Source organism: Sus scrofa, chromosome 8, assembly GCF_000003025.6.
Source record: "Sus scrofa isolate TJ Tabasco breed Duroc chromosome 8, Sscrofa11.1, whole genome shotgun sequence".
Classification (NCBI taxonomy): Eukaryota; Metazoa; Chordata; class Mammalia; order Artiodactyla; family Suidae; genus Sus; species Sus scrofa.
In genome coordinates this window covers 86,455,710-86,471,198 of record NC_010450.4, presented here as the reverse complement: position 1 = coordinate 86,471,198, position 15,489 = coordinate 86,455,710, and the positions used below count along the sequence as shown (strand labels likewise).

General features: G+C 42.5%; 1 protein-coding gene across 1 annotated transcript in view; it reads right to left on the bottom strand.

Annotated features, from left to right (window-relative positions):
- TBC1D9 (TBC1 domain family member 9) overlaps positions 1-15,489 on the bottom strand; it is a 115,438-nt gene that overhangs the window by 46,984 nt on the left and 52,965 nt on the right. The window contains exon 3 of the mRNA XM_021101555.1: positions 6,816-6,934. Coding sequence (XP_020957214.1) covers positions 6,816-6,934 — 119 coding nt within the window. The remainder of the gene's footprint in view (positions 1-6,815; positions 6,935-15,489) is intronic.

Sequence of the window (15,489 nt, the reverse complement as noted above, 5' to 3'; positions counted from 1 at the left end):
TGGTTGCTTTATTTATTTATTTCTCCTAACTACTGTCACTTTGAAGTTTTAGTTTCCCCCTACAGCACTTTATTTGCACCTACTTCCCAAAGAAGAGAACATTTGGGGAAGAACAATTAAAAGGTAACTGAGAACCTCAGTAGTGGCTCCTGGATAGAGATGCTTCCTGTCTGTTTCCCCACCAGTCACTGCCCCCTTCAAAAGCCCAGGGCCTCCTACAGGATCAAATTAGGAATCCTCAGACTCTCCCCATTTGCATTACTTCCCAGAAATTCAGATAACTTAGAAACCAAAGGAAGGGCGTCGTGGCTCAATGGTAACGAAGCCAACTAGTATCCATGAGGACGTGGGTTCAATTCCTGGCCTCGCTCAGTGGGTTAAAGATCCGGTGTTGCTGTGGCTGTGCCATAAGCCAGCAGCTGTAGCTCCAATTTGACCCCTAGCCTGGGAACTTCCATATGCTTCAGGTGCAGCAGTTAAAAAAAAAAAAAAAAGAAAAGAAAAAAGAAAGAAACCAAAGGAAGATGTCATCTGATCTGATGGGTTTCCTCCATAAAACCATCTCCATTATTCAAGAATAATTTTTTTTATTTGGAAGCTGCCATCTTTTCCTAGCTTCACCAATTCTTCTCAATAATTCCCCATCTCCCATTTATCATCTCCACTCCTAGGCTAATTCCTTTAATAAGGATGGAGCAGAAACCTAAATCACAAATCTTTTTTTAAAAATTTTATTTTATTGAAGTACAGTTGATTTACAATGTTAAATTTCTGCTGTACAGCAAAATGATTCAATCACATGTATATACATTCTTTTTCATATTCTTTTCCATTATGGTTTATCACATGATACTAAATTCAGTTGCCCGTGACATACGGTAGGACCTTGTCTATCCATTCTATATGTAATAGTTTGCATCTGCTAACCCCAAACTCCCAATCCTTCCCCCCAAGCCCCTCCCCCTTGGCAACCCAAGTCTGTTCTCTATATCTGTGAGTCTGTTTCCGTTTTTGTAGACAGGTTCATTTGTGCCATATTTCACTAAAATCGCAATCTAAAGCAGTGATAAACTATTCACTTTGAGGGGTAAGGAGTGAGAGCAAAGGAAGAGGTTGATACTCTTGCATGTGCATTTGCAGCCCTCATTCCTCACTACTTTTATGTGGTCCACTTAAAACACTTCTTCAAAAACATCAGATCCTAAAGAGCAATAAGAATCCATTCTTGTTTTTCTCACTTCTTTTTCTGATTATAAAATTTTTACATATGGGGGGCAATGGGGAGGGTGGGGTAGGAGGACCTGAAGCCCACCTCCCACCACCACATTTTTTAAAAAATTGACCATTCTATGGAAATTTAACCAGACACACCATCAGATCACTTCCTAGAATTCATCCTTAACCTGGGTGTGAAGAAAGGCTTTGAGGAGTTACTTTGTGGCGCAGAAGATTAAGGATCTGGCATTGTCACTGCAGTGGCTTGGGTTGCTGCTGTGGGGCAGGTTCGATCCCGGCCCTGAGAACTTCCACTTGTTGTGGGTATGGCTTGAAAAAAAAAAAAGGCTTCTAAACTTTACTGAAAATCCAGATGCTATAATAGAAAGAATTATTGATTTTGACTAAATAAAAAATTTAAACCTTGCTTGCCTGGCAAAAACTATCATGAGCAAAGACAAAGAACAAATGATAAACATACATCACTGATAAAAGGCTACTGGTCTTTACAGAAAAAAAAAGAACTTTTTTTTTTTTGCCTTTTCTAGGGCCACTCACTCCCACAGCATATGGAGTTTCCCAGGCTAGGGGGAGAATTGGAGCTATAGCCAATGGCCTACACCACAGCCACAGCAACACGGGATGCGAGCTGCGTCTGCAACCCACACCACAGCTCACGGCAACGCCGGATCCTTAACCCACTGAGCGAGGCCAGGGATGGAACCTACAACCTCATGGTTTCTAGTTGGATTCGTTAACGACTGCGCCACGATGGGAACTCCCAGAAAAAAAGAACTTTTTAAAGTTAAAGAAAATAAGACCAAAAATATCACACAACAGGCACGAGACATGAACAGCCTACAAACCAGGTTATAAAAACAGCCCTTAAACACAGAAAAAGATGTTCAATTTCACTCATAAATGAGATAAATACAAAGTAAAACCATACTGAAATATTCCTCCCTTTCACATGGGCAAAAAACTAAAAAACTTGATAATCCACATTGTTGGTAAGGCTGTGGGGAAATAGGCATTCCCACTCATGCCAGTGGGAACGTATAACAGGGAGGGGACACTGACAGTACTCAGCAAAAGCACACATGCATTTACCCTTGATGTAACAACCCCACTTCCACCAGTGAATCTTAAAGAAACATCCCCAGCTATATAAAAATGAACATGCATAAAAAATAGAACATTTTTATAACTGCAAAGTATTGGAAATGACTTAAATGTTGAAGCATCAAAGAGTGGCTGGATTATCTATGGTTTATTCATGCATAATAAGCAGCTTAAAAAAGAATAAAGAACTAAATGCAACATGGGATCCTAGGTTGGGTCACGGCATAAAAGGACATGAAGTAGAAAAAACTGGTAAAATCCAAATAAAGTCTGTAGTTTAGTTAATAATATTGTGTCAACAATAATCTCTCAGTTTTGACAAATGTACCATGTTTATATATGATGTTAACATTCAGGAAAGCTGAGTGCTGAGCATATGGGAACACTCTGCCTAATCTTTGTAGTCATAACAATTATTTTGAACTAAAAAGCAGAACTATTAAATTAAAAAACGTGGACAATCTTTATGATCTGATATGAAGAGCCACCCAGGAGTTATTAAAAGCAAAAAGCAAGTGCACAGGAGCATATATACATGAAGCCTTATGTATAATAATTAAAGAGTAATAAGAAAAACACTCCCATGCACCTATGGCCAACTAATCTACAACAAAGGAGGCAAGAATACACAATGGAGAGAGGACAGTTCCTTCAGTAGGTGGTGCTGGAAGAACTGGACAGCTACACGCAAAAGAATGAAATTAGAACACTCTCCAATACCACACACAAGAATAAACTCAAGATGGATTAAAGACCTAAATGTAAGACTGGATACCATAAAACTCTTAGAGAAAAACATAGGCTGAACACTCTCTGACATAAACTGCAGGTGTTTCTTCTCAGATCCACCTCCTAGAGTAATAAAAATAAAAATGAAGATAAACAAATGGGACCTAATGAAACTTGAAAGTTTTTGCACAGCAAAGGAAACCATAAACAAAACGAAAAGACAGGGGAGTTCACGTCGTGGTGCAGTGGTTAACGAATCCGACTAGGAACCATGAGGTTGCGGGTTCGATCCCTGCCCTTGCTCAGTGGGTTGACGATCCGGCGTTGCCGTGAGCTGTGGTGTGTAGGTTGCAGACGCGGCTCGGATCCAGCGTTGCTGTGCTCTGGCATAGGCCGGTGGCTACAGCTCTGATTGGACCCCTAGCCTGGGAACCTCCATATGCCACGGGAGCGGCCCAAGAAATAGCAAAAAGACAAACAACAACAACAACAACAACAACAACAACAAAATGAAAAGACAGCCCACAGAATGAGAGAGAATCTTTGCAAATGAAGTGACTGACAAAGCATTAATCTCCAAGATATTAAAAAAAAAAAAAAAAAAAACGAACAACCGGATCGAAAAATAGACAGAAGATCTAAATAGACATTTCTCCAAAGAAGACATACAGATGGTCAAAAAACACATGAAAAGATGTTCAACATTGCTAATTACTAGAGAAATGAAAATCAAAACTACACTGAGGTACCACCTTACTCCAGCCAGAATGGCCATCATCAAAAAGTTTTCAAACAATACATGCTGGAGAGGGTGCAGAGAAAAGGGAACACTTCTACACTGCTGATGGGACTGTAAATTGGTGCAACCACTATGGAAAACAGTATGGAGGTTCCTCAGAGTTCCCCTTGTGGCTCAGTGGTTAACAAACCCAATTAGTATCCATTAGGATGCTGGTTCAATGCTGGCCTCACTCAGTAGGTTAAGGATCCAGCATTGACGTGAGCTATGGTGTAGGCTGGTTAGCTATAGCTATGATTCAACCCCTAGCCTGAGAACCTCCATATGTCAAGGGTTTGGCCCTAAAAAGACAAAAATGAAAACAATATGGAGGTTCCTCGAAACTCTAAAAATAGAACTACCTGCAAAATATGATCCTGCAATCCCATTCCTGGGCATCTATCTGGAGAAAACCGTATTTCAAAAAGATACATGAACCCTAGTGTTCATTGCACACTGTTTACAATAGCCAAGATGTGGAAGCGACCTAACTGTCCATTGATAGAGGAATGGATAAATAAGATGTGTTACATATACCCAATGGACTATTACTCAGCCATAAAAAATAATGAAATAATGCCATTCGTAGCAACGTGGATGGCCCAGAAATTAGTGAAAGACACACATCTTATGATACTACTTATATGCGAAATCTAAAAGTACAAATGAACTTATTTGCAGAATAGAAACAGACTCATGGACTTTGACAAACTTATGGTTACCAATGGGGACTGAGGGGAGAGGGCAGGAGCAGGATGGACTGGGGGTTTGGGACTGGCATAGGCACAGTGAAGTATGTGGCATGATTGCCAACAAGGACCTGCTGTCGAGCACAGAGAACTCTCCCTAGTATACTGTGATGATCTATGTGGGAAAAGAATCTGCAAGAGAATGGATGTCTCTACATGTAAAACTGAATCACTCTGTTGTACAGAAGAAATGATCACAACCTTGTAAAAAGGAAAAATACCTATTTTGGCAAGAAGGATAAGCCAGATAAGAATGAGATTGGTTAACCACAAGGGGTTGGAGGGAGCAGTGTAGCAAGTATGCAGGAGGAAGGAACACTTTTTAAGGAACTTTGATTTTTAGAAGTAGGTTAATATTTGGGAGTTCCTGTCATGGCTCAGTGGTTAACGAATCCGACTAGGAACCATGAGGTTGCAGGTTCCATCCCTGGCCTTGCTCAGTGGGTTAAGGATCTGGCATTGTCGTGAGCTGTGGTGTAGGTCGCAGATGTGGCTCGGATCCCGCATTGCTGTGCTCTGGTGTAGGCCAGTGGCTACAGCTCTGATTCGACCTGTAGCCTGGGAACCTCCATATGCTACGGGAGCGGCCCAAGAAATTGCAAAAAGACAAAAAAAAAAAAAAAAAAAAAGAAGTAGGTTAATATTTTCTGTTTCCAACAAATACAAGTAAACTAACAATGTTAGAAAGAAGAAAGAGCCTAAAACGGAAGGCAAACTGAAACAAAAGGCTGATTCCAGGCCCAGAAAGGGAAAGGTTCAAAATGAGTCTGGAGCACCGTGTTGGACCAGAAGTAAGGAAGCACTCAAAAGAGTAAGGGGAGCAAGTCTCAAGGGCTAAGGAGACATTGTGCAGGGACTCGGTCTGGCCAAATCTGGGAGAGGGCGGGAACCAAAGAAGCCTAGTAATGAAACAGAAACTACTGAAAAACATCAGAAGCCCTGAGTCCATATCAATAATAAATAGATAAAAAGCTAGAAGGAGGGCTTTTGCTTATAGGAGTGCCAACTGGTAAACGGTAGAGAAGAGAGGAGCTGGAAAATGGTCATTTTGTAAACCACCACAGCAAAGACTGGTTCTACAAAAAATACCTCTGATGAATGCTAGGTCAAGGAAGAAATCTGGACAAAGAGCAGGATATGTGTGTATCCCTAAAGTGTATTCCTACAGAAAATCACAAAAGTAAAATGAGTAACTCTACAGTGGAGAAATTGGCTAGCACTTTCTGGGTTTTTATGACTAATGGGTGGTGGATGAGTGTCATGTCCCTCCAGAAATGTGTCTCTGAAAAGGACACAAGATGGAGTATGAAGTGTCCCATCCAGGAGTGCATAATGCACTCCTGGGTTTTATCAGATAGTGCTCAGCATCTGATAAAATCTGAGCACCATCTGATAAATCCCAAATGAAAAGTGTCCTATTGAAAAAACAGAACCATACACTTAGAAACCTTAATGTCATAAAAGACAAAGAGATGCTATCGAAATGATGCAGATTGAAGGAGACAAGAGATGAAAACTAATCCAATGGTTTTCTTAGCCTAGATGCTATACTGGAGTGAGGAAAAAAAATTCTAATATTATTGGGCCATTTAACAAAATTGGAATATGTGTCCACTATTATAGGATCGATGTTAAATTTCCTGCAGGTGATAACTACAGGGTGGTTATTTAATAGAATAACCCTAATCTTAGAGAGATACACTGAAGTATTTAGGGAGAAATTCCTCTAAAACAGAGTAACTGAATACACCAATGATAAAGTAAGTGGGGTAAACGGTTAACAACAGCCGAGCACAGATAAAGGGTCTACACTGTGTTTTATACAATTCTTATCTTTGCAACTTTTTTTTTTTTCTTTTTATGGCCGCACCCGCAGCAGAAGGAAGTTCCCAGGCTAGCCCACAGCAACACCAGATGCGAGCCGAATCCGTGACCACTGTCAGATCCTTACCCCACTGAGCGAGGCCAGGGATCAAATCTGCATCCTCATGGACACTGTCAGGTTCTTAACCCGCTAAGCCAAAGACAGGAACTTTGGCAACTTTTCTGTAAGTTTCAAATCCTTTCCAGTGAAAACGGTTTGTTTTTGTTTTTGTTTTTGTTTTACAAAAGAAAAAATTCCACTACCTTAGAAATGTCTATACTGTGTCCCTGGAACTAATACAGCACTGTAGGTCAATGACAGGTCAATAAAAATAAAATGAAATAAAATAAACCAGTACCTGTATTTTGCCTCTCACAAATGTGGTGATATCATTCTCATTTTCAAAGATGGAGAGTGTCTGCAGCAGATTCTGCTCAAGCCATTCCCAGTGTTCGGTGATTTCTTTTCTAGAACCACCTGTATGAATGTAAAGTGATGACATTAAACGTCAGAATTTAAAAGATAGTTTGAAAATCAGGCTCATTTCATCCATATGCTATGAAAAGGAACTACTGTTCCCACCAGCTCTGCCTTCGAATGCTTTCTCTCCTCTGGAGGAGACACACAGAAGACACTTCAGAATGGAGAAGCCCAACAGTAAATATTGTGTTGTAGTCACATCTGATCACATAAATCCAGAAACTTTCTGAGCAGTCAGAGTAGAAGGCAGCAACCTTCCCCCATTCCCTTTTCTGGATTGGGTGTTAAATTAGCCCTGCCCTTTTTTTCCCCCCTCCAAGAACCTGCACTTTTCAGAGGAACATGTTAGGATCCTAGGTTACAGTTGTTAAGTTGCAACAATAGGACAGCTTTGGGATGCCACTGGAGATTTGATGTAACCACCTCCTATAATGGGCAAAACAACTATCCTCACTCCCTTCAATTATGAATGAGATGTGAAAATGGACAACCGCTAGGGAATAACAGCCGGCGCTCACTGGCACAGAGGCCCTGAAATGTAATGGGATGAGCTCATCCTCACAGCCTCCATCCAAGTCAGAACTAAGAAGCAGAAGACACCTCGCCTGGCAACCTCCAAATTTAAAGCACCTTAGCTTTGGAGCATAGATAACCTAGTACCCTGCTCTCTGTTCACAACTGCAGGGGCAGAACACGGATGCCATCACAACTAGGTTGTCAAGACTCTGGAATAAATTCTTTTTTTTATTGCTCTGGGATTGTTAAAGATCTTGCTGAATGGTTTGTTAGAAGCCATCATATATTCTATCTATATATAAAAACTGTACGTACTACGCATTCCAAAACTAAAGAATGATTAACTTTGGAGTTCCTGCTATGGGGCAGTGGGTTAAAAATCTGACTGCAGGAGTTCCCGTCATGGCCCAGTGGAAATGACTCTGACTTGCATCCATGAGGACACAGGTTGTATCCCTGGCATCACTCAGTGGGTTAAGAATCTGGTATTGCCATGAGTTGTGGTGCAGGTCACAGACATGGCTTTGATCTGGTGTTATTGTGGCTGTGGCGTAGGCCAGTGGCTACAGCTCCAATTCCATCCCTAGTCTGGGAACCTCCATATGCCTTGGGTGCAGCCCCAAAAAGACAAAAAAAAAAAAAAGAAGGAATTTGACTGCAGCAGCTCAGGTCGCTATGGATCTATAGATCCGACCCCCAATCTGGCCTAGTGGGTTAAAGGATCCAGCATTGCCACAGCTGTGGCGAAGGTCGCAGTTGCAGCTCAGATCCCTGGCCTGGGAACTTCTATATGCCAAGGGTGCATCCATTTAAAAAAAGAAGAAGCCTGATCGATTTTGTGATTCTACTGATTCACCCCTTCACGCTCCTCTTTAGATTTCCAAGTTATCTTTTAATTGATTTCTTAAAATACAGCTTCTCTCTGTTCTTTGTCACCGGTAATTCAATATACCTCACAACCTCACTCTGATTCCTGACTGGGAAAGGTAAGAGGCAGAAAAGTGTCTACAGTGACACTCAGAATTGTAAGGAGCCGAACTAAAATGTACTGTCAGAAGAGAAGAGAACGGCTTGAGGGGCTTGACATCCACGGACTGAGGAAAGGCAAAACCAAACCAAGCCCGCGTTCATTTTCTTTTACTTTTAAGCCTAAATGCCAAGCTGCCTACAGGAAACACTTATGCAGAGAAGGAGAGCAAATCCCTGAGTGGAGAAGCAGCTTTATGGAAACGTGAAAGAAGAGACTGCTTGCAGCCCTGCATGGATACTCCCCACGGTTCACTTACTCGGGGACACTGTCAACCATGTGGAAAAGCAATCGATGACTCTGTACTATGTTGCCATGACAAGAGCTAGAACTCAGGAGTCTGGGTCTCCATCCCTCTCTGCCACCAGCCAGGTAGGTGCCTTTAGACAGCTTTTCCATCTCTCTCTGTCTCAAACTCTTTAGATGTAAAACAGAGACAAAAACCCAAGCACAACCTTTATTCATCTCAGAGCCATGTCGTTAAAAATCACAAGGAATAATGTCTATATACACGCTGGAAAGAAGAAAACACTTTTCAGTTGCACAGTACAATGCCCACTTGGAATATTTAGGGAATGAGTCATTTTGGAGTGTGCCAGAGAGCTTTTAAACATTTTAGGCTTTAAATAGGCATTAGAAAAATTTCCAAAACATACTGCGCCCTTCCTTGTCGTAACCAGGTCACTCCCATCACCAGCTGTGACTGGCTGGGTGATACTGACAGAGCCCAGTCCAGAGAGAATGCCAGCTGTGTGCCCTCCACCCCGCTGTCCCATCTGTGCCTGCTGGCACCATCTGATGCTCACACTTCAGGACAGAGGCACTTCTGGGGACCGACGGGGCTACAGAGCCTCTGCAGAAACTCCAGGCACAACTTTCAGCTTCGATTTTGCCTCTCCTCCGCCTCTGCCTACACTGATCGCAGATGTGCCTTCCAGAGACTGGTCTGCACATGTTCCCTTGGCTTAGCCAGGGCAGTCTGGCTGTTGACTGGTACCCTACCCTGCACTGCTCTTTACCAGGTGGTCCCACCAGGTACTTGACCTTAGAGTCCCAGTTACGCTGGTGGTGGAATCCAAGCACAATTCAACCTCCCTGCTCCTCAGTTATCCTGGACAGAAGAGCCCACCATGAACAAGACTCAGGGCAGACCAGGTGTGCCTTCACCTTTGCACAGGCTGCCTTCAGTTTCCTCTATGCGCATATTCATAAGGGTCCAACACACACACGCCCACGGTGGAATGGTATATGCAGTCATGCACTCATTCAACAAACACTCACCCATACCTCCGATTTTCATGGGCATTACGTGAAGGTCTACAGAGCTGATCCCCATCTGCAAGTAGCCATCTGAGCACTCTTGTATTGAAGGCCCCATGTAGTTCTCCATTGTTTTCCCACCTCTTGTTTCTCTGCCGCCCAAGACCTCCTGCTCTTTACTTTGCCCCACTGTCCATCATTTCTACAATCTCCACCTAAAACCACTCTCCCCACTGGCTCTTTTCTCCACTTGTCTTGTATAAATCTCCCCATTTCTGTCTCCAATACCACCACAGCCTGCTCCCCTCACAGCTGCTGCTTGCGCTGCTTCTCTGCTACCCTCCGACTCCTGGTGCTTCTTCCACACTTATCACTGTCACATACAAAGGCCAGCCTTTTGGAGTCATCACCAGCCACTCAGCTCCCATGCATAGGAAAGATGCTGGAATGGCAAATCCCAGTATTTAGGTCTTCAGTCCTTTCAGACTGCTCGATGCATGGGGCTGCCTCTGTACTACCAAAGAGGTTTTAGAGGTTTCTTCTGGTTATACCCAGAACTGAGATTCCAAAGTTCCAGAAGACTGGGTAGTAGATAAGGAAGAACTTGGTGTACCATGATAAGAAACCATTATCACCATAACCGAGGAAAGAAAAAGACACAAGTGCCACCAGCCAATGTCAGTTTCAGGAATTAACTATGGATTCTGATCTCTACCCCACAGGTACTTGCCAGGGAGAAAGACGTAAATGTACCCTTTTTTTTTTTTTTTTTTTTGGTCTTTTGTCTTTTTAGGGCTGAACCTGCGGCATATGGATATTTCCAGGCTAGGAGTTGAATTGGAGCTACAGCTGCTGGCCTACACCACAGCCACAGCAACATGGGATCCAAGCTGCACCTGTGATCTACACCACAGCTCATGGCAACACTGGATCCTTAACCCACTGAGCAAGGCCAGGGATTGAATCCATATCCTCATGGATATTAGTTGGATTTGTTTCCGCTGAGCCAAGACGGGAACTCCTAAGTGTGCCTTTTTACACTTGTAGTTACTGTGCACAGGCATCCTATTCTCTGAACACTTTCTTCAATGCGCAAAAAGTCAATGAGGACAGGTGTTCAAGGCTCCAGACTCTGGAGATGGGAAGTATGAGGACACCTATAAGGCAGATGAGACATAGTCTGAAGATGCTAATCTAGTAAAAACTCTCCCTGAAAGCAGGTGTCCACTTCTCATCCCAGAACAAACAAAGGGTCCATGGTACCGCTCAGAGATCACAGAGCAAATACCCTGTTAACTGTTTAAGAGCAAGGACACTTTTGCCAGATCACTTTTCAGGACCCAGCGAGACTCCAAAAGAAACACGCTGGCATCCTAAATGTTCTTTATAAATGGCTCTTTCATTTCACAGGAAAATAAGTACAGGTGCTGCCAGATTTAAGAGTCCGGAACTTTTCTTTTGCTACCGTGTAAGATAACAGGAAGCTCTTTGGCTACAACTCTGGAAAGGGGCTGGTCTCTTTAACCAAGAGTTTGAGCAAAATGTGTTTGGTGCTCAGAAGAGGAAGGAAGGGCTTGACAGTCGGCTTTCTGAAAAGGCTGCATTTCTAGGGATACAGCAGGAAAAACAAGCTGACTCGACTGCGCAATCGACTAGAACAACAAATTAGGCTGTGTCGGAGTATAAGAATCCTTCAGAATTCCCATGGTGGCTCAGCAGGTTACAAACCCGACTAGTATCCATGAGGATGTGGGTTCAATCCCTGGCCTCATTCAGTGGGTTAAGGATGTGGCGTTACTGTGAGCTGTGGTGTAGTCGTAGACTTGGCTCGGATCCTGCATTGCTGTGGCTGTGGTGTAGGCCGGCAGCTACAGCTCTGATTTGACCCCTAGCCTGGGAACTTTCATGTGCTGCAGGTGCGGGCCTAAAAAGACCAAAAAAAAAAAAAAGAAAAGAAAAGAAAAAAAAAAATCCTTCAGGAAATCCCAAGTAAAGCTTTCTGCCGTGGGAAAACTAGACCAACAGTTGATGGGCTTAAGGGTATTTAAAAATTAATTTTGGAAAAATGAGAATCTTTAACATTTGCAGTGCTGTCCTTTGGTTTGGTCTTAGAATACCAGCCACAGGCCCTGTGCATATATCTGGGCTAAATTTAAGTACCAATTATGACGATGGAAAATATGAAACCAGACTAGTCTAATTGCTCATCTAGTTTGAGGTGTACCTTAACGTCCATGAAGTCCACTTAAAATAAAAAGGAAGACGCATGAAGACGGACCCACAAATTGATTCTATCGTATCTGGCCTCTGAGGATTAAGAACAGAGGCTTTAGGCCCCACTGACAGATGTTCAGTGGGTATTTCTTTGTGATGCATGATTAACAATAATACAATTTAGTTCTGGGACTGCAGCACTGACTTAAAAACCTGAATTCCAGAATATCTAAGATGATAAATTCCCACTGATCAAGAGTGTGTGTGTGCACACAGGTAGGTACATATTTGTGTCTACGTGCAAAAATAATAACCCCTCATGACACAGCAGAAAACAAAACAACAAAAAACAAACCCACGAAACCTCCCAGGGATTAAAAGCAACCAACCTAGTATTTTCAGATATCAGAGCAGGCTGCTTGGATCCCAAAGCTGATCCAGTCCCCAAATGACTAGTACTTGAAGCTACTTAAATAAAGGGAACCAACTACTTTATAGCCTTATCCAAACATAACCTTAGACAGAAAGACGATGATTTTGAAATTTAAATACCAAGTAAAGGCAAGAGTAATACCCAATATACTGGAGTGACATTTGCTGTCCCTGGAGTTTTTCCAAAGCCGCCATCGTCCTCTCTACACCCAGAAAAATGACAAATGTGTATTTGAAGAGGGCAAGACACACACCCTCAAAATAATGTGGTGATTCAAACAGTTTTAGAAACAAAAAGGAGATTTACATTTCGAAAATCCACATGCAATTACAACCATCATTATAAACGAGTTAAACAGTGACAGTGATAGTGTTTTTTATTACTTATTTGTGCTTCCCGAGGCCAGAGCCATGCTACCACCTTATAGACCTTAACCTCCCAGCAATCCCACAAGTAGGTCCAATTACCATCCTTTCATAGATGAGGAAACTGAGATTTTCACATTTCTATGAAATGAAATTAAGATTTTTCTGCGTCCATTGTCTTCTCTACACCCAGAAAAATGACAAATTTGTATTTGAAGAGGGCAAGGGATACAACCCCAAAATAATGTGGTGATTCAAACAGTTTTAGAAACAAAAAGGGCCCCCAAAAGCACACTCTTAATTGCTATACTTCCACCTCCTGACATATTTTAGAAGTGTGGTTAAGTATGCCTAGAGGTTAGACTGTCTGGAATAATGAGGGGTCTGATTATTGGCGAGACAATATCACCTAACAACTCAGTCCACTTAAATGTCAAAAAAAGCACACCTGGTTTCAAATCTCTACCACTCCACGTACTAGCTCTGTGACCACGGAAGAGGTACTTAACCTCTCTGTGTCTCAGGTTGCCTCACCTGTAATATGCAGGTTACAACATCTATCATGGGGGTTTGTGCTGAAGATTAAGGAAGGTAAAAGATGTAAAGTCCTTAACACAGGTATAGAATACACAAAGCACTAAAGAAGGAGTTACTTTTGCTATTGCCATCGTAAGCAACGGAATACAAAGATCTCATCATCTTAAAAAATGATGCAGAAGATATTTTTAACTTTGGATGTCAGAGCACTAAGAAACCAGCTGCTTAACTGCTGCCTGGCTACCATACACTCAGCACAAATCTCTCTGGCCCTGACACCATAACGTTTGGAATGCAAAGTGTACATCTGATTGAGATAAAGCAGGCCTAGAACAATCCTATTGTAACTATTATAAACTTCTTACATAATGATGCTTATCATCTCCTACAGGTCATAACGGTATGCTCAGAGCTTCCTAATCACGTTGAGAAAAAAGAGGCCCAGGTAATTCACCCAACCTTGGCAGAAAGAATTGGTGTTTGATGTCATTATTTTCTTTATTTTCCTTAAAATGCCAAGGTCCTCTCCTACCCTGATGGACAGAATGTAAATGGCTCTTTCTGAAGGGCAATGACACTGAAAGCCTTACATACGCGTATATTCTTTAATGTGGCATATCTACTTCTATAAATTTATCCTAAGGTGATAATTAAAGGAATATGAAAATATTTCGTTCAGAGGATATTCGCTAAGGTTTTTCAAAACGCAGCAAACATTAGGGGGAAAAAAGCCTCTAGACTTCCAAAAGATAGCACATCAGTTAGATAAATTACATTAAGTGCACAATAAAGTATTATCTACCTATTAAAATTGACACCGCAGACATGTATTTTATTGACACAGAAAATCTATATGTATGTGAATGTGTCTGTGTACACACATATCTCTGTACACACAGTCTGGAAGGTAAAGATTTACAATACAGTATTACTGCTTTTTAATATTTTATTTTCTTTGCTTATCTAGATTTTCTGACTTGAAGATCTGCAATGAACATGTATTTGCTTAAGGAAAAAAAGCAAGTTCTGGAGTTCCTGTTGTGACTCAGCAGTAATGAACCTGCCTAATAACCATGAGAACTCAGGTTTGATCCCCAGGCTTGCTCAGTGAGTTAAGGATCTGGCATTGCCATGAGCTATGGTGTGGATTGCAGATGTGGCTTGGATCCCGCATGTCTGTGCTATGGTGTAGGTCAGCAGCTGTAGCTCCAATTCAACCCTTGGCCTGGGAACTTGCATATGCCTCGGGTGCGGCCCTAAAAAGAAGGAAAAAAAAAAAAGCAAGTTCTTTTTTTGAAGCTGCTGAGGATATAGGAATAGTTCTTGAGGTACTCAGACCAAGAAAGGATGAAAAATTATCGACCAACTTCCATATCTCGTGCATCTCATGTGGAAGACACAACTAAATCACCCACCATTTCACTATCTCACTGTCCAGTACAGAGAAATAGCAGAAGAACCAATTAACCATCTTTAATTAAACGCTGGGTCTTACCAGCTGCTGACTGAAAGAATGTTTAATCCTAAAAGCCAGCATGGTGCCGCTTAAAAAGGACTGGGCGGGAGTGGGGGTGGCCTGAGAACTTGATCTCAGCTCCACACTAACTAGCTGTGACAGCAATGTGAGCTCAGGCAGTTCACGGTGCCTCTGTACCCTCTCCAAATCAGAAGGCTGGACAGGATGCTGGCCCGCTTATCTTTCAGTTCTGAACATGAACGCCTCTCTCGGCCCAGACGAGACTCTTAAGATGGTGAAGAGAAGGGAAACTCCATCAGTGGGCAGAATGAAGGCGCCATGCAGGGCTGTGTTATCGCTGAGGTGTTCATCAGGCACATGCCCTCCACCCCATTTCCTTTATCTGTCCTGCTGGAAGGTCAACTGTATCCAGAGGGAACGGTCAGCAGCTCCAATGGCCTTTCCAATGGCCATTCTTCTATCCCAGGGCCCTTTAAGTAACATCCTTGGAACTACCTGCATTTCTACGTGTCCATATTTTCATGACACTGTGTAACCCTTCTCATTGTTCGAACCTTCAAGTTCTTCTAATGGGGGAAAGCCAAACAGGTTGCCTTCTACTTCCCTGAAGTTCAAGGAGGGCAAAGGACTGGGCTCTCTCCTGCCCCTGGGGCACCAGGTCCAAAACACCAGCTGCTGGGGGAACATCTGCAGCTGTTTAGTGCCCTAGTGAGAGCACAGGTG